Raw genomic sequence first — 25,606 nt, forward strand, 5'->3', positions numbered from 1 at the left:
AACACCCAAGTTGGTAGCCCTTGAAGAAGTGCAGTATTCACCAATGGCTGCACATCTACTGTCACAAAATCAGGCCTCTAAGGAATGTCAGAGTTTGTGCTCTTCAGAGGTGGATGCACCCGATAATCACAGAAATATTGTAAATGTCATCTGTAAAGAAAAATACTTAACGTCTGTCCGTTATCCTGAACTATGTCCAAAATAACAGACTTCCCACTGGTTTTAAGTTAATAACAGGATTTTCTTCCAATTTTTATCCACGTGAAACGATCAAGCATTCTGCAATATATTAAGATGGGAATTCCATTGAATATATGCTCAGTAGAATGACTATATTAAAAAGCGTTTTCGATGTTCTTTGGTTTGGTAAGGAGAGAAGAGCCAAACTATGGAAAAGTAAACACGCAGCTTCAGAGGGATCTCAAAATTCTAAACCTCCAAACACTAAATCCATGAAAAGAATTAAGCTTAAATTTTAACTGACTGACAAGAAAAATATCTTTCTGTGGCCAGTACTTAGACATTCCCCCTGCAGTTCTTCAAGCTAATGCAAGCATTGCTCTTGTCATGCTGAGAATTTGGCATGACAATATAGCAGAAAGGTTTTTCAGTAGCAAATTTCTTCACTAAGATTTGTTTCCCCGAGGTGATTCTCATGAAAACAACCTTATTTAGGCAGGTAAGTGATAAGGCAAAGTAAAAGTAACTCAGGGGTCACCCATCTTTCTTCTTAAATTAAAAAGCACTGCCCACTGTTACAGCCCTTTTGTCGGGAGAAATAAAAGAATCTTGAAAGCACCTCTGGATTAATGCTAACTAAGCTGCCCGACCCATTCCTCAAAATGGCAGGATGTTCTGGAATAGGTGAACCAAACCTTGTCCTTTTTTCTTATTTTTCTGGGTCTGTTGAACTGCAGGGCACATTTCTCTCTCCAGACTGTAACGCAGAATCATTCTACCAGAGGTTCACAACACAATGTCCAGATCATTAACCTCCTCCAAGGGCCACACTCTGTCCTGGCATAGGCATAATGCTTCCATTAAGCTCAAAAGCAGAAGTTGGCTACAATATATATATTGTAGATGGGGTGATTCAACACAGACTTCCATTGCCTTCCATTGCACTCTCCTCCTGCTGAGTACCTCACGTTTGATCAGAGCTGTGGGAAAGCACCAGGATTGTGAAAAGAGGGTGCATATGTACTGCCCCACATAAATCAAATAAATGTGAGTCATATCAACCTGTGATGCTTATTTAATATTCACAGTTCATATGCAGAGAGAAAGAGCTGCCCCAGGGCCTACCAATAAGCAACAGCAACCACAGGGACACTTTATAATAGAAGCTCGTGGATAGTGGAGGCTGTATTGCAGTGGATCTACAGGACTGAGCTTCAGAGCTGCACATTCAGGGTCTGAGTAAGAAAGCCAAATATACACTTGTTTATCAGCAAAATAAAAAACCAACATGACTAATGGCTGGGCATGATTGATTTATGAGCACTTCACATGCCTGAGCTTTGCTTTTCTTTGGGCAGGAAGCTGAAGTTCTCAGAATGCTAAAAAGCACTAAGAGAATATAGCTGGTTTGTCTTCATCAGTGGCAAAGTGAGTAAAAACCTCTTTAATTATGCAGTGTTGTATATTCGTTACCTATCAGATAGCCTGCCTGAGGCAACTTATCATTAGCAAGAATTGTTTTTGTTAGCCCTGAATTGTAAATCTCAATTAAATTAAAGTGGTGACAATATATAGACAAATTTAATCTCAGTGTCTTTTATTAAAAGTGCTATTAACTGAAGTTGCACAGAGGTCAGCTAACAAACTCATATCCATACATTACCAAGTAGAGAACTTTGTCTTTAGTATTTTGATTTATTTGGTGCTTGTTTGTTTGGAGTGGGTTTTTTTTGGTTTTTTTTTTGTTTTGTTTTGTTTTGGTTTTTTTTTTCCTAAAATAAACACAGGAAAGGCTGAATGCAACTCCACTGAAAACAAAACTCACAGAAAAACCCTCACCAATGTGACCAGTGCATGTGAACATTAGTAAAGTGGAACAAGCGCAGTGAACATTACCCCACTCCACAAGCGTGCTAAGGCAACCTGGTGCTAGGGCATGCCTTTGGGATTCAGTACTCAGTTATCATTTTCCCTCTCAAGGGCCTGAGAGATCTTTTCCCTGCAGAACATTTTTTATCAGGAATAATGCTTTGCCATGCATCCCTCATGCGGCTCTCACCTCAAAGATGAACTTGGAACTGCCAAAGTTTGTCTTCTGCTTCTGCCAGAAATTATCAGGTTTTATAATCAGGGCAACATGAATCTCAGCAGGAAAGGCTTCTTGAAGGGTCTTTAGGAGAGGCTTGATCAAATCCCATTTTGATCCCCGCATATCAATAATAACAGTGAATCCTCGCTTACAGACATCTTCGCTGTAGGAATAAAAGCATGTCAAAATAATTAATATTGTATTAATACTGAGGGCAGTCACGCTGAGGTTTAACTCTTCTTACTATCATTCAGTGCTGCAGAGCAAAGCAAGGGATGATATACTTCAAAATAAAAGGCAGAACAGTACAGCATTGAGGTTATATGAACTCTAAAAGTTTTGCCGTAATCTAATCTATATGAAGTGTATACTTTACATTTTACTTACTTACCTCCTAAGAACAGGCAATTCAGATTTTCACTAAAATCACCTGTAGTTTCATGCAATCCAAACCAGAATGAAATCTGTCTATATAGTACCCGAACATACATGTGTACAACAGATTCTGCTTTCAACCTGTTGAATTCAATTCACAGTCAAAGCCAGCAAGCAGGATGCTGTGCCTTAGCATTGCTGGCCACTCACACGTTTGGGTGCTTTCATTTTTAGAGGCCTCACTATGGGCTTTTTAAAAATGTGCAATTTCCAGAAAAGTGCCTGGCAATCCATCCCTGAAAGGAAGGTCCGTGTGAATCACTATGTGCACTGTTAAAATTGAGGCCCTTTTCCCTCCTGATTGATCTTCCAAATGTTGCTGGGCTTTTTAAGTCCACTGCCTTAATTTTCCACCAGCCTGTGCTCCTCACTTATCCGACATTAAAGATGGCTGTCTAGCCTCATCCTTAGCAATGTGTAAGGAACAAGAGCACCATGGCACCAGCTTTCCACATGTCTTCCCTTTTTATTCACAAGAGAGGAGAAAAGATGAAAGAGCATGTTGACTCCTACAAATCTGGGCAGCTTTCTGAATAGCTTTTCCAGGGACACTGCTTCTCAGTACTGCTTCTCAGAAAAAAGGGATATGGCTCAAAAGCGTCATCCTCCATCTGCAGCATCTAAGCATTAGATTAGAACTGACAAGTTTATGACTCCTCTGACTGCCCAGCCAATACACCTGCTATGCAAGGCACTGAACTCAGAGAGCCAAGGTGTCACCTGTGTGCCCTGGGCAATTGCTAAAAACGTGAACTCTCAACCCCCGCTAATATTACTGGGATGTTAATGACTAAAAGTCATTGCCAAAGCACTAAAAGTGACAGCATGGTGTAATTGCTGATGTTATATATATAATTTAAAGATGGAATAAAGGTCACAGCCATAACAAGATGTTGAAAGAAAAGAATTGTATAAAGAAGAAAGTATGATATAAAACAAAGAAAAGAAACATGGCAGAACATGAATCTATTTTGTGTAATGAATGTAACAGGAGATACTGAACAAGAGATTCTCTTCAGCACGTGAATACAGCACACTTGGCCTTTCTGCAAACTGTCCCTCATTACAAATAGCTTCATAAAGGCAGATGTAAGATGATATGTATCATTAGAGAGAATCCAAAATATGCTGGAGATAGATATTATTAAGCATGCTTATAATGCAGAATCATAATATCCTGTTTAGCCTCCATTTGAAGACTCTCAGTGCACACACACATATTTTCATTATGTTCTACCCCTCTGAATCCTTGAACACTTTCTGTTGGTAAGATCCAGATCTCACTAAAACAACTCTGTAAAGCTCTCTAAGTCAAAGATGGAATGATTTTCACAGGAGGCACACTGGATTAACATCTATAACTTAAAAATAAAAGCCCTTGTTGAGCTCACTGAGATGGAAAAACGTTTCTGCACTGGCTGCCCCACAGCAAAGGGTTTTTTGCCACCTTAAGGGAAGTCCCTAAATTCTACAGCCTCCATTCAGTGCCAGGAGCAAGCAAAGCCAGCGAGCTTGGTCCTCCTCCTTATTGGTACACTCAGGGCATGTCGCATACAACACTCTGTGCAAAGAAACGCAAGGCAGACCAGGCACCTCCAAATGCTGTTAGGAATACAGATCTTTTTATTCTTCTTTTACCTAGTGCTGAAAGGTCAGACATCTGATCCTGCCATAACTAATGCCAAAAAATGCTGTCAAAGAAGCTTTGTTGGTGTTGCCACTGCCTCTTGCCCTTTGGAACTACAGCAGAGACAAAGAACCAAATCAGAAAGGACCTGAATAGGGGTTCTGTGTTTTTTTCTTGTAGAGCTTTATGGGGTCTTCAGCAACTTCTGCCAACTCACCGAACCTTGTTATACTGAATGACTGATTTTTCTTCAAACATTTGACACAGAGATCCAGTAGCCAAACAAAAAAGAAGGAGATAAGTGTTTAAGTATTTATTTAGATAGTAAGCTCTTTACAGCAGAAATCATCTACCATGCTGTGTTTTTCTAAGGAGTTTGCCTCCAGGTACCTACACAGACTTCAGCTGCTTAGCATTAATTTAAGAAAAAATGTTTTGAGAAACTGTACGTGCAAATCCAAATAATTCCATGAAATATTCAAAAACAATTTGTAAAAGCACAACTGAATGTGGATATGAAAGGCTTACAGAAATGTGGGGATATCTTGTACTTTGAAAAAAAAACAGCACATTGAAAATGACAGTATTTAAGTCGTGGTATCCCAATACTGACAGCCATTGACAGGGCTCTAAAACAAGCCTCATTTGTAGACAACAAAACACCTATAAATTCTGGAGAGTCAGGGTAATCTGTGAACATTTGTCATCCTTGACAGTCAGTCATTTTTCATCAGTTACTTCAAGATGCAGAGGAAATGACCCTATGTTCCTTTTGAATAGTCTAGCCATGCTTATTAAATTTATTGTTTAAAAGCAACAACTCAAACCCTCCCCAGTTTAGCAATTGATCGGGAAAAGCATCAGCAGCAATCAAACTTCCTTTGCACTGTCCGAGCAAGGCACGTCTTATCCCCGACTCTCAGGAGGCTGCAGCAATCCACATATCTATTATGCACAAGCAATCACGTCAGAATGGCAATTAATGTTGATTGCAGTGCTTAATTTTTTCCAGTATCGATATTTGACCAGAAACTGGAGAAAACGCTCAGATCAAGGTATGTGGACAATCCATCAGCCTTTTGGCTGGTACTCATCTGGACTTGATTTGCAGCAGTGAGCACAAAATATCTGATAGGTGATGAGTCATTTCAGTGGCTGCACTGCTTTGAAACAAAGACTGAGACTACCTTCCAAGTTTACTGAATATTTCTAATAACAATACTTAACGATACATTTGTTGGTTGCTTTTATTTAATTATAATTATTTTTTAAAAGAATAAGTCCAAAACTCAAAAGCAGATGTGATAATTTTGTCAAAATAAACGCCTCTATTTTGGTTCCTAGGCCGCTTTCACAAGGCTATTTTCTCAAATTTCCTCTTTAATTCAGGCACATTCTAAATTGTGTTTTCTTTGGCAAGGGCTGGCTTGCTGGGTACCAAACAATATTGAGCACTTCATGCTTTCTGATTAATCTTTGAAAAAAACTATCATTGATTATATGTATTTTTCATGCTTACAATTTGGCCAAAGCTTCTGGCATTTAGAAGCTTCAGCACTTGATGATCTGAAATAACACAGTATCTCCATTCCCATTTTGCAGTCATGAGTTAATGAAAAAGCAACACATTTAGCACGCCTGTTGGGCCACTGAAACCACTGATCTGACATATATATGGCATCTCGTTCAGAATATGATTTGTTAGCAGCGAGAGAGAGATCTCCTTCAAGGAGGGTCAGTGTAACCTTGTCAGGAGATGCTCTCAGCATTACAAGTAGCTCGAGGTGCATCAATTTATAAGTACAAAATCTGCAGGAGCTTCATTATTTTTTTAGATCGCCATTCCATTGACAAATGTGCATGTAGTCAGTCAATTGATTCACTAGCTGAGGGTGGAAAAGGGAGAGGAAGAGAAAAATTAGTAGGTGACAGCCTCCCCGAGACCTCATCTCATATTGAGACCAAACAAACTCTCCTGGCCAGCTTCCGTATGCCAAGGCTCACTTCAGTAACTAAAGCGTTAACATGTTTTATCTACTGCAATTGTTTATCCATCTTGTCTGAGGTTTGTTTACACAGCTTGAAAATGAAGCTGGCTGAGGACGTTTATTATCAGTGTCACTTACTGGCTGTAATTGTTTGGTTCTTCACTACCGAGTTGAGCCTGAAGATCATCTTGTCAACAGAAATTGTTATCTGCTTTGTTAATATGCTTTCCAGTGCATTTGGAGGACAAGATAGTTCTTTCTTATAGACTTATTTATCAAGTACTCTTGAACTTGCATTTTTTTTTTTTTTTAAATATTGGATATTAAATACTTCTCAAAAAAACTGAGCCATGCTCATCATTCCAAATAGCATTCCAATTATCATTCCAATTACTTCCTGAACACTCACACTGCCACCAGTGCTGTCCTGCACTCCCCAGTGTCTGTGGCTGTTTGAGGTGCTGGAGCAGACCACCTGCCCACAGACCCCTGCCGATCCTCACATACTCTTACACGCTGGTGCATCAACCACCAGCAGGGAAAGGCATATCCTGAGAGCACCATTAATCTGGAATAGCAATTCCAGGAAAGTTCCCCCCAGAGAAGTTCAGCTACCTAAAATTCTGTATGTAGACAGGCTTCAGCCTCAGTTTTTCCTTTTATGTTTTCTCCCTTGGTTTCACAATGCTTTTCTTTTTGTAACTAGAAGAGAAACATTAATCCAGCCCCTATTTCCAATTAATCCTTTGTTTCTTACTTCGACCTAAGTTTGTTTCTTCTCTTGCAGCATCAAAAAGGAAATACTCATTCTCTTTTTTAAAAAGAGAAAGAAAGAAACCCAGGGCAGTCTCCAACTGGCTGGAGCTGGATGTAAAGCAGCAACACAGAGAAATTTCAGTGACATCTTGTAAAGAGACTTGGAGCCAGTGAGGTCTGGTCAGAGACAAAGCTCCTATCTCCAGTTTCCAGCCATTGCTCTTAGGGGACATAATGGCAAATGGCACTAAAATGCAGATGCCTGGACTGCACAATGTCCACATTCAACCCCTAGTTTTGGCTACTTGACAACAGGAGGGAATAAAAAAGCAGAAGAAAAATATTTTGGCTGAAGCTTACTGGTGCCAGAAAGGGTGCTTCTGCTATTCTCAAGCAAGTAGCTCATGCTTTTGAATTTTCCTTCTAGGAGAACAGTTCTGAAGTCAGAATGATTCTTCTGTATAATGCTGTGAGCTGGGAAGCACTCAGACACACCTTGATGTAAGAAAACCTTTTCCCAATATTTAACCACCATCATCAAGACCCAGAGTCTCTACAAGAGGTGCAGATCCTCTGTCAAGAGAATCTGTCAGGATTCAGGAGGGTCACCCTGTGTTGTCTCCTATCCAGGCAGGAATCAAAAATGTAGATCTCTGTCATCACAGACTGGACCAGATCTCTGCAGGCATTCATCTTCTTATTTAATTGAGCAAATAAACATTATTTGAGAAGTTTTCTGTCTTTATTCAAATAGCAAAGATACAAAACACAGCTGTGTCCAAGAATGCATGATTGCAGCTATGAAAGCCAAAGCTGGAGGATGAATATTACGATCTTTCACATTCCTATTAACTTTCTGCTGGTAAATGATGCCTGCATACAAACCCATTTTTACCCGCTTCCCCTTTTGTTGTTGCATATGTACTACATTTGGGTCGATATTTGGCAGGCCTTCCATGAAACAGCTGATGAGATAAATATGAAATTAATCAAGGCTTTGTTTTTGTTGATGTTGGGCTACATTTAAAGATTTGTTACTACAACAAAGAGACATTCAGACAGCAAGTACCACTCAGCTCTCTCTTGAGCCTTTAAAGTCTTAAATTCGGGATGAGTTAGAAGAAACAAAAAGAAAAATGATTTACTAAATGGAAATGATATGTTATGTGCTGGAAAAAATGTTGTGTAGAAATATAAACACACTGTTCTTGAAAAGGTTTGAGTGAACAGACAGATCTACTGAAGAATATATTTGTAGATTCAAATTCATTGGATTTCAGGTGAGAAATAAATATGTAGTTGTGCTTAGCACAGCCAAACTTGTCAGACTTAATAAGAAAACAAATAAAAAAAACCAAAAACAAACAAACAAAAACCCCACCAACTTTATGCCTGTATTTTAAGTACTTTCATAGTTGAGGTAAGGAGACCATAAAGTCCACTTCATGTGCAGTCACCATAACATTCATCCTACATCACTGCCAGATTTTTATATAAGGTAAAGTATACTCAAACTGGGTAATGGCTGCTCAGGGCTCTTTGACCTAAGTTTCTGCTTTATCATTTCAAGACATCAGTTACTTAAGAAGTGAGTTAAGTGAGAACAGCAGCAGCTCCAGAAATTCGTCACCATAGTAAAACATTGTTACCCCCAAATGGAAAGTATCCAGATTGCAAATACACACATTTCATTGAAACACGTGGAAGGCAGAGCTACCCACAGCGGAAAGATCTCTTTTAGTACAAATAAGCCTGCAAGCATGTTTGATTCATGTGTATTTTGTTCAAAGAATGACTAATGTAGATTTAGGCAACAGACAGCAGCACCTGGTGAAATCCAATATATGTCCATAGACAGACATGGTGCCAAGTTCTGCACTGAAGTCAGCAGGTATAAGCACTCTGGGAATAACATACTTGATCCAGGACTCAATTGAGCTTACAGACGAGTATAGGAAAAAATGCTCTTCAAAGATACTAAAATCACTGTCTCTAAGTAGTATTGACATTTCTTGCAGTAAAGCACTCATCAGACTTCATATGCTGCTCCTGGCACTACAAGAGAGCAATGTACATCCATGTAGTGAAGAGCTGTGTCTGAAGTAAGGAATGAGGGTGAGGTGAGGCAATACACTTTGATCCAAAATAAGATGTTTCGTTAAGGTCGTATGTTTGCATGAAAGTGTGCTTAAAACCTGTGACGGGGTTTTATACTCTGAAGCTCTTCAGGTGAAACATTTTTATTTTTCACGTTGTTCCACAGCTTCCAAAAAGACATTAAATAGAAATAAAGGGGAATTTCCTCAAAATAAAGTATCTTTGTCAGTCAAATATTGTGGATGTATTTTTTGTTGAGAAATTTCTGATGTTTGGGGATTTTTTGTTTTGTTTTCTCTTTTAAAACCTGCACTCCCAAAGAGAAGACAGATTCTTCCACAGTAAGTACCTAGCTTCTACCTATTTGCAGAGTGCAGAGTTCAGCCCACGTGTTGCCTAGCATTAGTGATACAGCCACCATTCGAGGGTCACAGGATTTTGGTCAGAGTCCACGTACTTGTTTTATTTAAGGGCATATGCTGAATTCAGGTGCATCCCTTAGGAGGAAAGGTTGAATACTAGAACCCACAAACTCTGCAGTTCCTGCAATGAGTCTGTTTTGCTAATACAGTATGTGAGAATTTCAGTTCTGTTTGGAAACGTATGGTTAAAAGCTGACGTCTCCATTTTCCTCAGGTTGCACAATGGGGAGTTACCATGACCAATAAATCTAATGGCACTCATTTCTTTTGAGCTCCACCCGCATACAAACAAAGCAATTCTTTGTAGTCACAGTGATTTATACCAAAATAGTTCACTTATCAGATAGATACTTCCTGCTGTGCCAGACTGGGTGAGGACTGGATGCAAGGGATATTACATGCAGAAGGGTTTGCTCTGAGGCTGCAGGATCAACCTATGTGAAAAGTTATGCTTGTAAAATCAAAATGTGTGCACTCCTCTACACAGCAGACTTTACACATTCTTTCCAATAACCACTATGATGACACAGAGAAGAAAAAGTCAATTTTGCAGAGCTCTCAAGAGACAGTGAATACTGATGTGTTATTTACAGCCCTCTTTGAAACCATCTAGCTCAGGTCTGATTTTTTCCAAGTCTCTTAGCAAGAAGGACTAAGCCTTGCTAATGAAGCTACTTGACATGAGGTATCACTTATTACTTGAGTGGCAACATAAATAGATCAAAGCTATGCTAACTGAGCACAAACAAGTTGATAGCTCAGTATTTCAAAAGGAGTAGGACACCCAAAAGACACTGTTGGCCCCCAGAATGAGAAAGCTGCATCCAAAAATCTTCTGGAAAGTGCAGAAGAATCCAGCATCTGAATAACGAGACCAAAAATTAGCAGTGTGTCTTGGCAATGTGTCTTACAGGCCTCATGTGAATTTCTGAGCTAACAGTCTGCCATCTTCCAAAGAGCATATGAGGTCTTTTTTTTCATTTAACAGGCCTCACTGGAAGATGCTGTGTGCCATAGATGGCTGTGTGCTCTCCCCAAAATTCTACAGTTCGTTTTAATAAGGCACTTTCTCACCCTGATGGAAACTCCCATGTTGGCATCACAGCAGCACAGTTTTAAGGCTGCTCCATGCAGTCTTGTATGAAAATGCTCTTTATTATCCTGAATTTCCACCATAACCTCTAATCATTTCTGTTCTCCATCAATACTTCTTCCATCAGTCATCCCTAAATGGAAAAAGCCTGAACAACCATTTCATCAACTAAAGCAGGTTTAGATAAATGCTCTGAAAAGTAATTGCTCCATTTTAGCTGCCTGCCCCTTTCCCGCTATTAGCTATATTGCTTCTCTGTCAAAAGCAGAATAAAACTCCGCAGGCAAATCCATCAACAAGTGCCACATGTAAATGTACATCATCCTACTCAGGTCAAAAATTGCTTACCCCTTTCCTGCTTCCAGACTTGAAAATTATATTGACAAATTAATGTATGCCAGGTTAGGAATGATGGGAGTCTACTAGTTTTTACTCTTTACTGCAGATATCAGTCAGCCCACAAAAACAAAAATCATAGAGTAGATTCATGGAGCACTGCACCTGCAGATATTTGTCCTCATATCGACTGGCTCACTTGGTCTGGAAGAGATGCATCAAAGATGCCACTTTTCTGTCACCAGCCTAATGGTTTCCCTATCTGTACGTTAAGCCAATGCAATATAACATAGTATGTAAGAATGGGCCTAATGTAGCAGGTTTCTGTTGCAAGATGCCCTGCCATTGTCACAGCCTCAGGGCAACAAGTGTTAAGAACACTAAACTTTTCACAGCTACTCCAAAGTCTGTAGCTGATGCTCATGAGGGACACAACACCCACTATGAGAAAAGCCTACCTGGTGTAATTCTAAGACACCAAGAAAAGACAAAGAATTGCAGGAAGCTTCCTTACAATTACCACTTCACTGCTTATTCCTTTTTAATATCTAGCTACAGCACTGCAATCTTGGACACAGGGTCCTAAATGGGGTTAATTGCCACTTGCTAGTGTTTCTATGCTGTAGCTCACCTCTACCTCAGCTTTTCCAATATTTTTTCTTTACCAAGAAAAATGAATTATCCCACTGAATAATATTTATGATATTTTCAGGCACGGATAAGGTAAATAATTGCACAAGAATTATAAGCTGAAAATAGTCACGGCTGCTTCATGGTTAATTCACAGAAGCTTCAGAGAGAGCACTTAATAATCTAAGCATGTGCTGATTTGTCCATGCTGGGCTATATTCTCCATTACACATGTGCTGATTTTATATAGGGGGCATTTATTACTTTATACATACGCTTATCTAATTGCACTGAATACACATGCTTTATTAAACTCATAAATGAGCACGTTTATGAGTCTATGTGAAAGTAGAGCCCTTCATATTTTATTTATAAGGTGAGACAATAGAACTGCATTGACATAGAACATCCATTTAATTCAGAGGATTTAGGGTTGTCCCACAGATTTTGCTATTTTTTGCCAGAATCAAAGCTTTTGGTTTTTTAATTAGATTTCCAGCCCATCTGCTTGCAAAGATAGCCTTGACAATATAAACTAATGCACATTTGTCTTGCTGAGTCTGCAACCAGTGCAAAGAAACAATGAGCCTAGAACAGTGAACGTCCCCTCCATCTTATTGGGGTGTTAAATAAAAAGCCAGTTCTGACTGCCTAAATATCAGGCTTTTTAACTATTTCCTTGCTGTACATTTTGCCACCTAACCTATGAATTAAATGTTTGTCAAAGCCCTTAATTATTTACATAATCTCGCATCCATTTTGATGACTCTGCTGTACAACTTAGGCTGTCAATCAGGACAAGACAAGTACCTGACCAAATCTAGAAGATTTCAATTACAGAAAGGTATTTTTTATCTTTTGTGAATGTGTGAATTAAAAGCACTGATCACAGCATAATCTGACAACTCATAGTAGAAGCCTGGAGTGGAAAAGTTTGCAACCTCACAATTATTGGGATTTGATATGGAACCCACAGGAGCAATAACCTAATAAATAGTTCTAAATGCTTTATGTTATAACTAAGGAGAACAGAATAAAACATGTCTGTTGCTATGGCACACTTTACAAACAGCACACAAAACAAAGCTCACATGGACTTTTTCCTACTACTTGAAAGTAATATTACACTGGGCACCTAAAAGAATGACTCTGCCAATTCAAAGCACATTAAAATCACCCACAAAGTTCACAGCTCTTAAAATAACTGACTATTCCAATCTTTTCTGTAATTACTGATCCTTAACTTAACTTACTGTTGTAGTGCTCCTTGATGTTATCTATCTTAAAATCACTGACGATGCATTTTTGTCAGTCAAGCAAGTTCACATTGGTTACTGATGTCAGAAGATAAAGAGGTGAGATTGACACAGAGTTTCTGACAGTGGGTGCTGCCTGTGCTGCCATACTGTGAAGATACTGCATGGATACAGCCATATCCTGGTGCTGTGTTTTTAAAGGACAGCAATGCGCAATGAACGCACTCTTATAATCTTATGGACTTTCTGATAAAAATATCTTCCATCTGGTTCCTGTTTATATAGTTGTTCTTCGCAATATAAGGAGCTTGATTAAGCAATTACGATGGTGCATGAAGCACATGCTTACACTTGTTGGATACAGATAGAGATACGTGTACACTTGACTGATTTGCTGGAGGAGGATTGCAATCCTTAAACAAGAGCTAGGAAAGGACGTGTGAAGTAGCAGCCTGCAGGCCAGGCAGGCCTTTTCCTGCTTCGGTTGACCTCTTGCATCTCTTTCCAAGGTTATTGTAGTGAATTAAGACGTTGACATCCGCCTTTCATTTGTGAGTAACAGCAGATACGGTGAATGCACATTTCCACCTTAATGATTTCCTTCTTAAGTCCCTGATGATTTACATAATGTATAAATGTATTCGTTCTGCAATAAGATGTTCTTTGAAGTGAGAGAGTTATGGAAAAGTGAACAGCTCCATAGACAGAGTAGTATTCTGATGCAGTCTTCTGTTTTGAGATAAATTTCTTGACTGAGGATGTTTTCAGAACAGATGTGTATCTCCAGTACATTCAGACACTGCTGAAGTCATCTGTAGCCTGGAAGAATCCACAGATGACACCCTACTGCTTTAACAGAAGGCATCTCTAAGTTAGGAAGAACTAACAGCTTGACAAGTTAAATCAGATCACTGATAAAATGACCAGATAAATTAATTTAAATCCAATTACTTCAAATACACCAAAAGCATTCTGTTATTTCATACTTTGCTCTTCCTTCTACCCCATACATTTTATCATCAGCTTTATTAGAACTTGACCAACATTTGCATCTATCTGATATTAAACATAAATTCCCTATACATTAATTTTCAGACTGGAAGAACAAACGTACTTTATGGCAGTACTGCCATAACCAGTTACACCATCTTTTGCCCTGAAAGATCTTAAAGAGTTTTGCCATGGTTAATTAGATGTTAAATGAACCAGTTTTTAATATGATGCTTTAAAATATTTCACACAACAACAAAAGCAGAAGGAACTGCTTTTTTATGTTGGACATAAACAAAGAACAAAAAACACCTCTGAATATCTTTGACAATTTCCTTTGAAATGGATCTTAATTCCTGGCCAGGAAGATGAGAAAAAGGAGAAAAAAAAAGCAAGGACTATTGTGCCAAAAAATGTTCACAGGTGCAGGAATGAAACATTTAACAGCATCTCTAATTACACATCTGATTTTTGGCATTTTTTCATGGCAGCATGAACATAGCTCAAGATCTTTTGTGCATGTATGTCCTCCCATTAAAAAAAATATAAAAAGGCAAAAATTTGCTTCCATTTGTAAAAACAATTTTAAGTCAATTACACCTTTCGTGGACATAGTGAGCACTATACTGTCAGCATGCACTTCATCTTCTAGAAACACTGGCTTAACGCCAATTATATATGTACAAGAATAGAGATGATAAGTTTGCACTGGTACTGCATCTGATGCATTTATTTGATTTATATTGCTCCAATTTCTATTCCTTAGTGAAGCATGTCTACTTTAATCTGCCAGTGCTGGGGGAATGTAGAAAGTATGTATTCTAAAAAGAGAAAAATTAGCATTTCATTCACTAAGAGAAGTATTTCCAAGCATGGTGTCAAAGTTTGAGCAGGTAGATCCCCAAGTGGCTTCTTTCTCAAAGGTACTGAGTTGATTTTACCTAATGAAAATGTGTGCCTTACTCTTTTAATTGGTAGTACCCAACAAGTCATCAGAAAAGTGTTACCAATACTAATATGACACAGATGCAATTTTAACAGCCCATAAAACTAAAGAGATGAAGTTTTCTATAGAATTCATTCCTAAATGAAAACCCCTGGAAACATTTTCAGCTGATCCTATTTTCCTGACACCTACCATACACCACCTGACACCGCAAAATGGCTGGGGAGGCTGTTCTGGAACTTAAGAAGAAACTGTGATTTCCAGTAAGCCTGGTAAGTGTGAGGTGATAGAGCAATTGGGGTCTGCCCTGAGGAGAAAGCAACCCTAAGGAAAGAGCACGTACTGCCAGTGTATTTGGTTCCTAGTCTAACAGTTCATTAACAAAGCAGAACTGCCAGACATTCTTCCTATGGTAAGATTGTTCATTACTTCGCTACATAGCTACTCTTTTAATAGGATGTTGGAATGGACTTGCAGGTCCTTCCCACAAATCTCCAGTGGGAAGCAAAGTCTAAACTAATCTGTGATCCCAGAGATGTTTGCTTCTCCAGATGCAGTTTCTGAACTAAATTACCAAGGTTGTAAAAACAGGAAAATGGAGAAATAAGGAGACATAACCACAAAATTGGATGTGATTAATCACTACTCAAAGAGGTCAATTCTGTCTTGACAATGGAGTTAAAAAGTATTCAAGAAAAAGTACATATTGCATATTTGATTAAAACATAGACTAACAGTTCATTAACAACGTAGCATTTCCAGCCATTCTTTCTATGTTGAAAATCATCTTATTAGCTTATCAGGTACTTGCTTTTCATTTAAATGTTGTTTTGGAATTACTGTTCTTCCCCCAGACTCACTGAATGGCTAAATTGTACATTTATAATGAGGAGCTTTTATCAAGCCCTTTTTCTAAGGTCAGATGACATGATAGATGGCCTACTTCTTTTGCAGTGCTCCCAGTGCAGTAATGGGAATGGCAGCTTTAAAGAACTTTCCCCCCAGAAATGAAAGGTCTTATCAGTGTTTACTATTACAATAATAGTAAATCTGTATTTTAGCCTCATGTCGCATAACTATGATAAAAAGATTTTTTTGTCTTCAAGGAGTGAAAATATTAGCGAATTCAGTTTCCAAAACTTTGTGAAGTTCCTACTTCAGGGACTTATACATTCAAGGTTATGCAGTTAAGATAAGAGAGAAGATAATTTGAACCCAGAACTAAAACTCAGGAAACTCTGGCTCTAATTTTCCCCTGAAGTTCCAGGATGGCACCTACCTCAGTGCAAATGTGACCTAAATGGGTGGCATAAATCAAACCTGAGGATTCCATCTGATTAACTTCTACAAAGATCACAAAAGACAAAAGCAGAGTTGCTAAAACACACCATTTTTAGTTGGTGGTCTAAGTGGAAGTGCTAAGGCTACTGGAAAGGAAATACACTTTTAGTCTTATTTTAGGACTGGAACACAGTAGAAAAACAGCAGAAGGGAAAAGTGACATTGCAGAAGACTTTGATTTCTAGGGCTGTCAAATGTTGAATCAAATAAGACTGAGATAGAAGAGACCTATTTAATCGTCATAGGTGGGGATGTTGTACATGAATCTACTGTTCATATTTGAAAGTATGGAAAGAAAAAGTCTCCATCTACTATTATCAAAGGTAAGATACATTTGATACCTGGATACCTTTTTCATGTGATGTACAAAGGGTAAATAGAAGAAATATGTACAGTAAGCCTACCTAAAGTTCTCTAAGGGCAAAGCCTTTTGTTCCTAGTGAGATGTGATGTTCATCTGTGCAGCTGCTTAATCACAGAATAGCTTGGGATGGAAAGGACCTTTAAAGACCATCTAGTTCCAATCCCCCTGCTGTGGGCAGGGACATCTTCCACTAGATTTGGTTGCTCAAAGCCCCATTCAACCTAGCCAAGAACACTTAATTAATACCATTCAACAGCGCTTTCAGTGTTCATCCTTGATATGAAACAAAGTATTGAAAATTATTTTGACTATTGTTCTTCAGGACCACCTGAATTGGAGTTCCAAAGTACCACAGCCTCATGTATTTGTTGGCCCAGATGAGGGCTGCTCTTTACAGATATTGCTCAGGAAAGAGTTGCTCATCTAGTCACAGGCAAGCTTTACTGTGTCATTGTAGGAATTACTGCTGACTGGTTGAATTTAATGCACAGAAGTAAGAGGCCCTGTTGCAGGATTAGTTCAATTCAATGTGTATTTTAAAATGCCATAAAATTCCTGCTAAGTGTCCCAACAATCACCTTATTAATGCTATGCCAACACATATTTTATTTGTATTCCTTACATGAATACATTTAATACCTTCTTGGCTCCTTGACCCTGGTTAGGACTAGGGGAGGCAGAAAAGCTGATATTTAGTGGTCAAGGGTTTTTAATGAGTAGATCTTTCAAACTGAATTTCAAAGTAATATTTATTTGATCCTCAATGACAACATCAATAGCAGAAGCATCTGGCCAGCCAGATGCTCAAATAAATAAATTAAAACTGAAGCTTAACTAACCCTTTTATTAAAAGACTAAGAGATTATCTTCTTGTACTCCCATGGGGAAAAGGGTAAAAGAGGAGAGCTACATCATATCCACATCATATACACCATGAAGTACTGCACAGAAAATGCATGTGAAAGCAGCCTAAGTTTGCCTAGCGAAGAACTGCTGCTGCTGTTACAACTTTCAGAGGGATGCACTTACTCTATACAGCCAATACTTCACTTCGATCTTTATTCAATGACTTTAACAGAAAGGATCACTCAGAGAAGATGTCCCTTGCAAATACTACACTGGCCCCAGGATCCTATTTTCATTTGCTTGCATTGCACTGGGGACATGGGGCAATGTGGAAAAGCAAGGAAGTGCAAGAGGCTTCAATGAACGGCAGCTGCAGGAGAAGGGAAAGTTGTTCGGGTAGTTTGGCTTTTTGTAGAAAAGTACCAAAAAGGAACCTGTTAAAATTACATCATTGGAAAATTCTCCAGAGGCTGAGGTTTTCCTCTAACGTTGGACATCAAATAAATCCCTGTGTACACAGGCAAGGAAACCAGTGCTTTCTTCCTAATAGTAGAAAAGTACACTGCGGTAAATACTGCAGACCAGACAATATGTGCTGAGCCAAAAGCAGGTTTGAGTTACACCTCTCCACCTTTTTGGGGACATGTGGAGAACCTTCTAGAATTATATTTTCCCATGTATGGTTTTATTCTGGATTAAAGTATTTCTCTCTTTCTTTTTGTTTATTTTTCAATCAAAGAAGCCCAGCAGCCTCACACCACATAGTTACAATTATATTTTGCTGCATACAGTGTTACAGAATCCAGAGCAGTGCCAGGATCCACAAGGAAAACATTAAACTCAGCAGACTGGCTTGGTTAAGAGCACCTTGTGGAAAAGGAGAAGAAACCACTGATGAGATTTACAACTGCCTACCAAACTCTTGGATACTGATTCCCTTTGGAAACAGCAAAGAATTGAACATCTCAGCCTCTGAGACAAATTTTGCCAGGCTCAACCCATACTTTCCATGCTGTAAGAGCATCAGCCTGCTCAATGCCACATCGGTCCTTGCTCTATTTTAGTATGATCTGATTTTCTAAGAGCATAAATGAGCATGCACTTTCAGGAGCAATGGCACTGCCAAGCCATTTTGGTGGTGGCTTGAGCACTGACTCTCTAATGATGAAGTTTCCCTCTTCTAGAGCTTTGGGGCTCCGGAGATATCCACTCTGCCTCCATTCACTAAGAAGGGGTGAAGTCCTAATTAGTGTCCACCCTTCTTTCTCAATGGACACTAATTAGGTCTCTTTTACTTGATCCAGTGGTCAAATCTCACTACACTTATAAGAATTTAGTTTTCTTAAGACTCTTCTCTGACAGATTTGGTTTAAACGCTGACTGACAGACAGCATGTTTGCATAAGCATTGTATCATTTGGAGACAAGGCTAAAAATACATTCCTGAAAGCACATTGTCAGTCCTCCTCAAAAGCTGTGCATTAGGGAATCCAGGCGTTGAGCAGCATCCACAACACCTCCATCCATCCCATGAGGATGAGGACAAGGCAGTCTGGCTCTGCTTCTCTGTCTCCCATTTTTTGCACAGAGTTGCATCCATTCTCTATGGGACTTTAGAAGAGCTTTCCATTGATGTTAAAACATCTTTGACAGTATTCCCATTACAAAACAGACTGCTAAGCACAGCGGCGGTTTTCCTGCTCCTAAAGACATCCATTAAGAGGGTGGCACAAAAGACTTCCAAATTATAATAATTTCTGAGAGTGAAATGGATGTAGCACGTACTGGAGTTACTGATGAGGAACACAAGCACCCATGCTGGAGTGAGACAAAACCATTTTATAGTTGCTGTAAAAGCTGTAGGAAAGAGATCACCGAAAAGAAAAGTTAGGATTGGCTGAACTGCTGCATATTCTGCTGACAGCTTCACCAGGGAACCACAGGGAAGGGAACTGGTGCAGCTCCACTGCCAGCATGTCACTCCCACAAAAGGTCTCTGTCTGCTAATTTTAGCATTTCTGAATTACTGCTCACATTGGCACAGCACTGCCTTCTTCATGGAGTCTCCAGGTCTCTTTGCCTGCACCTCTCTGTGTGCTGCAAAGCCACAGATCTGATGGCTAAGAAGCCTCTTAGGAGTACAGAAAAGCCTTAAATCAGCACTCGTGTGGGGAAGGGGCAGTGCAGTAAATTGTGCTGCAGGTACCCCAAACTGCTTGTCAGCTGTTGAAGAAGAGGATGGAGAAAATGATGCTCTGCCTAAAATTATAGTGGGTTGTGGTGGCCACCAGCTTCCTCAGCAGTGAGTTATATCCCAGTTTACCAGGGTTTTTCTCACTTGTCTCCATCACCTCTGCTCCCTCCTCTAGGCAGCAAACACCAGTATGATCAACATGCAAAAGCCATTTAGCAAAGAGAAACAATGCTGATCTAATCCCCAGATCGAGGGCTTGGATGGAGCTCAAAAAGCAGAGCAAGGCAGCACAGTTCTACATGAGGCAACTCAGGGCTGGGATCAGGCTCAGACCCTGCTGGCGTCATTGGTCACAGAGGCTCCAGACTCTGGGGCTGGAAGCACCTCAGGGTGCAGGTAGTGCAGCAGCTGCCACAGAGAGAGTAGTGAAAAGCCTTGTCTGCTCCTGGTTTGGATTCAGACAGTTCAAAGGAAATACACTGCTTCAAATAGGCTCTCATTCATGGGGCGGTACATGGTGAAGGTCTTTTCTGAGAGAATGAAGTCAGGTGTGGTGATGTTGTGGAGCTGCAGCCCGTGGGCTTCCCATTTCTTGCTCAGTGACCATGAGAAAATGGGGACAGAGGAGAAGGGCTTGCTGCTGTCCTTCTGGCTGCTCTGAACCAACAGTTTGAGGGAGGGCCAGACCAATAGCACCAAAAAGCAGTGGACCCAAACTGGCAAGAGATGCTTCCTTTGCCATTTGGGAGGAGCACAAAGTAAAACAGCAACCTTTTATTTCATGGGATTTGTTCCCCTTGGAGCCAGATCCGCTGACTCGGCTGAGGAAGGCATGACTGAGCTCCCACTGAGCTGGAAAAGCAGCACGGCGCCGGGAAAAGGGGCTTCTCTTCCAGACTCGTGCATTTGCTTTGTGTGTTAAATGCAGCCAGCGGGGCTAACCTCCGCAATCCAAAATCTTCAAATCAGCAAGCTGCTAAGGAATCTTTATGTTGGAGGTATCAGATAAACCAGAAAGAACCCAACATGCCTTTGGAATCTCAGCAGGAGCCTGCATGGTGGGCAGTAAGAAAGAAGTGGACACCCCCCTCCCCGATGTAAGAAAAGAAAAATTGCCTTGGAAATCAATCAGAGACAATAAATGAGAGATTCCTTGATATCTGTTTTCAATTGCAGGTTTACAGTAAAAAAAAATTAAGCAGATGATGAAAATGCTTAAAAACACAAAGGCAAGTTGAAATCCTACTTTCTCTGTATGTGGTAATCAGAAATTTCAATTATTTATCAGAATACAATTAATAGAATACAGAATGGGGCTGGCTACTGTGTAAAAATGCAGAAACATCAGAGACATTAGTGTGAAAAAAGTAACAGGTTTTAAGTCCTTCAAAAATTGTATTTTATATGGTGTTTGTTGTTTTTTTTTTTAACAAATAAAAGATCCAGTCCTGAAATAGCACCGACTTATTATTGTTTAATTTTTCAGCCTCTGAATGCATGTTCTGAAATGATGTAATAGAATCTCCCTGGTTTTGTCTCAATATTGACATTATGTTACTATTATTTGCCTTTATTTTACAAGACATTTCCATCAGAAGGATAAGAGATGTTTCTGCTAGGCCAGTCGGAATGTATTGGATGATCTCTGGTACAAGCGATAAGCAGAACTCAGCTTGCTCTGCCTTTTATTAATCTTCAGAAGAAAAATGCTATGTGAGCTGTGCAATTCACAGTACATTACCTACAAAGCTCAGCATCGTACTATTTGAGTTGTTCATCACAAAACCAGTCTGAAAACACTTGTACAGCTAACCAGCTGGAAGGCAGAGCTATTCTCAGCAGCAAACAGAGCTGAAGCTGCTCTGAGAGTGGTCCTATCTTCCACAAAAGGCAGAGAAATAGAGGACATTTGCTTTAGATTCAGAGCTTTGCAAGATCAGTCCTTATGCTATCCAGAAACCAGCAGTGGGAAATGAAGGCAGGAAATAACTTGGAAATTGATATGGAAAGTCCACATTTACTTTAGGTTTGGACAAAACACTGTCAGAAGAGAGCCTGAGAGGCTATTATCCCTCTGCTGAAAGACAGGAGCAACAATAAGTGGGCCGTTCTCCATACCCATTCTAGCAGGGGCTCCAAAGCTGGAGATGCTACAGAAAAATGCTGCATGCTTCATTTCTTCTATCTGCGATTTTAACTCATTTATTTTTGTCCCATTTGCTCAGTTTTGCATGTTGGATTATTATCATGTAACTCTCTCCCTCTTTTTTAAGTAAGAACCACAACACCTCCAACCTTTTTTCATCATGCCTGCTCCTCAGGTTCTGGCTGCTGCTGTTGGTGCTCTCTCTTTCTAGGTCCACATTTTCTGGTAGCTTTTGGTTACAGGCTAGAGATATAGAGACTTACTGCAGAATATTGACATCAATTACAACATCCAGATATCTAGGAATAAAATGTCACATGCAATTCCCATCAGGTCATTAGCATAGCTGGTAGGAGATCAGAGATCCTCTTTGGAGAACTGACTTACAACAAGAGATAAAGATGTAACTTGGTGCTGATTGTGTAGCTTGGTCCATATGTAGTCAGTAAGCAGATGCAGGTACAAAACAGTGATATGGTCAGAAGCCCTTTACATGTAAATGTTTGAAAGGGCATGGGATGAGGCTGCTGGTCACTTCCACAGAAGCTTTCAAGTCACTAGCGGATGGTGATAAGTAACAGCATCACATACCTATGCCATGTACAATGGATTTGAATGGGCTAACAAGTGGTGAAAGGCTCTTACATCCACTAGCATACAAGTCAACTATATACCCCTAATGAGCTTCTTTCTCCAAAATGCTTACCTTTTTTAAAAAAAACAAATTAAGTCTGAAGCAAATATTAAACCTCCATTAGCATGATTAGCTTCAGTTAATTTGTTAATGTGGTATTTGGATGCAACTGTACAGCAGAATAATTATCTCACACGTGGCACCAGATATTTAGTTGCCCAAATTATTATGAAGTTCTTGGTGTTATTTTTGAAATACACGAATATTTTTATAGATCCACAACAGCTTCCAGCACAAACAATCCTCAAAAGCTTCTTTTGTACTAGGATCATGTCAATGAAAGAAGAGAAGTAGGGTTTAATTCCTATCAATGAACAAAATGAGTTTCACATTACTCCTGGCCAGAGGAGCTAATACACACAGTACCACAGGTCATCAGAAGAGCTTAAAAGAAATCCAAGAGCGTTGAGTATTGCCACATTTTGCCAACCCACGTTGCTCTTTCAATTTTAAAAATCCCCAATCATTAAACTCACTTTTAGCAGCACTTCTGTTCTTCTTCTGATCCTAGCACCTTTAATCCGGCTCAGGCAGCTCTGAGAAGCTGTTCAAACACCTGGGACTGCACCTTGGAAACACTTTGCTACCATTACAAGTCCTGGGTGTCCCCCAGAGCTGGGAAATGTTTGAGCTGGTTTTAAACAGAGGACAAATAAAAGTGGATGTCTTTAAAAATACAGGCCTCTGAGGCATCTTGGGTTTCCCCCTCTGTGGAGGGCTCAGAAGGCTGCTTATCTTGGCTCTGAATCAGATTGATGTGTTCAGCCGGAAGATTCACTGTAGCTGACAAAGAAAACTTCTTCATGGTATTGCTCTGCCACGCAGGGAGATTACTCAAGCTAATAATATTCCATCTCCTTGTTATCCTCCTATAGCCTATGCATAACTTAATTCTATGCATAACTTAATTCTTAATTCCAAAGGGCTCACAGCAGAGATTGGCCTGGTGCTAGTTTCATTTACACACATATAAATCAAAACTCACTCTACAGGAATAGATGGTTCTACGTCGGTCTTAAGACATAAAATCCCCAGCAAGGCCAGAAAATTCCCCCTTACTGAACCAGATCAGCTCCCCTGGTCATAAACATGTTATCCTAGATTCAGCCAAGCCCTCCAAATTTCTAAACATTGCATCCCAGTTAAATTTACATGTAAATGGGAGCTATCCTGATTCACAAGATGTACAACTTTGCTTATCTAGAAAGCATTTGTGAAAACATGGAACAAGCTAAAAACAGCAGAACAGTAGGGACCCGCCATTCATGGCAATTATCTTCACTTCTAATGAAAAGCATCTTAGTTTCTTAGTAACTAATTGTAGTGCAGCAGTTTGGAGAAAAGGACCTCCCGGTATGCCTACAAGAATCAGTGTACAGCTGCCAACCAGCCAGCCTCTCACCTCCCCCTCCTTGTACCCAGGAACCCTGGATCAGAATCAGAAGTTCCCAGACATGAAGCCTTACCCCCACACAGCAGCCCTCAGCTGGGTGAGAAACCCCACTGACTTCGGGCACCCGCCTGACCGCCGCTCCGAGCTCAATGAAAGCACTCACTATTCTGCTCTACCTCAAACACACATTGCTGCTTTCAGAAGACCCACATTATTATTCTGTTTCTGAAGGAGGAATTATGGAAAGCTGAATCAGAAACTTTGAGAGTTGCTAGCAAGATCCAGGTTTTACTTACCCTAATCTATCATCATATTTCATCACCCATCTCATACCTGTGCCCAGCTCCCAGCAATGTGCCACCTCTGCCCCTCCATTAAGATATAAAACCGGGGTTAAGTGACAGATAGTATCAATGTGGAGAGCAATCTGTCTCACTCAAAAAACACCGCAGTGGGAGTAAAGAAAGGGTTATTATACTGGTGTCAATAAGATAAATTACAGCCCTTCTTCTTTTTTTTTTTTTTTTCATTTCATGAAAGAGAATTTCTAGTTTTCCAACTATCAGAGAATCTCTCCCCCTTTCAGCACTCCAAACATCAGAGTAGTTTCTCCTGACATCATATCCAGAGTCTCAGCTAATGGAACTGCTTGTTCTGGTGGATGAAGGATGCAGCTATTCATTACGGCAGTCACCTTGGAATAGATAGGACCTGGGAGCCAGTGATATGAATTCAAGCTGCTCCTTGCATTTATTTTTTTTCCAAATAGTAAGTAAGTTTGAAAGCTCTGCTGGTTGCCCTTGCTACAATGAGCAAAACATTTAGGGAAAAATGAGTGTTTGGTGTTTCCACACACACTGCCCAGGTCACACGGTCCCATGTGCCAAAACCCTGAAGGTTATGATCACTTTTTCCTCTCACCACAGTGAGTTCAGCTCCAGCACCACACATAACAGAACCAGGAGGAACCTAAGAAGGTCACCTGCTGGTTCATCCCTTCTTCCTAACGTTTATGCCCATGCCAAAGGCTTGCATACATAACCAATCCAGCTTATCAGTAAAACCTTGATGAGCAGAAGTCCAATGCAGCAAGAAATGCATTGCCTGTGGCCTTAGTAAGTCCTGTCAGCAGGAGATGACACTGGCAGAGCCAGTATATGTGCCTTCTTTTGCCCCTAAGTCTCTGCTGCCTGCTGCCCTCATTTATCTTCTGTACCAAACGCAGAATTTTCTATGCCCATCAAGTGTTTAAGGAACTGAGTGCTCTTCTGAGCCAATTACCTCTTGATACCCAGATAAAATCAGACCCCCCATTTCAGAGGGTAATTTTTCACTCTTTGCCATAACGTAAGCATTACCAAATGGGCTATATCCCAGGATGAAAAAGAAGGAATTCCTGGGGGTGCATCATGGCAAAAATGAAGAGTCCTCAGCTCCACACTCACCCTGGGGTACCCCTCATCCACTGTGAAGGTTACTGGATGAGGATAGTGGATAGGCTTGAAAACAGGGAAAGGATTTTGGACTGTGCACTGCTTTGTGATCTCTGGCATTAAACACTGGCTCAGAAACACTTACCAGGGCACTGAGCCCTACGAACTGTCTCCTAAAGCATGCAAAGATAAATATGCAATGGCAATAGAGCTGTATTCCAGCATCCCTGGGAAAGAGATGGAGACCTGCTGAAGAGCCATGGGCACTAATGTAGGGAAAGAGATGGAGACCTGCTGAAGAGCCATGGGCACTAATGTAGGGAAAGGCACTTTCTAGCAGAGCTTGCCTGC

The 25,606-nt window shown here is 40.1% G+C and overlaps 1 protein-coding gene across 1 annotated transcript in view; it reads right to left on the reverse strand.

Annotated features, from left to right (window-relative positions):
* Positions 1 to 25,606, reverse strand: part of KALRN (kalirin RhoGEF kinase) — a 434,957-nt gene that overhangs the window by 252,700 nt on the left and 156,651 nt on the right. The window contains exon 4 of the mRNA XM_032445881.1: positions 2,240 to 2,432. Coding sequence (XP_032301772.1) covers positions 2,240 to 2,432 — 193 coding nt within the window. The remainder of the gene's footprint in view (positions 1 to 2,239; positions 2,433 to 25,606) is intronic.

Source organism: Coturnix japonica, chromosome 7 (genome assembly GCF_001577835.2).
Source record: "Coturnix japonica isolate 7356 chromosome 7, Coturnix japonica 2.1, whole genome shotgun sequence".
NCBI classification, from domain to species: domain Eukaryota; kingdom Metazoa; phylum Chordata; class Aves; order Galliformes; family Phasianidae; genus Coturnix; species Coturnix japonica.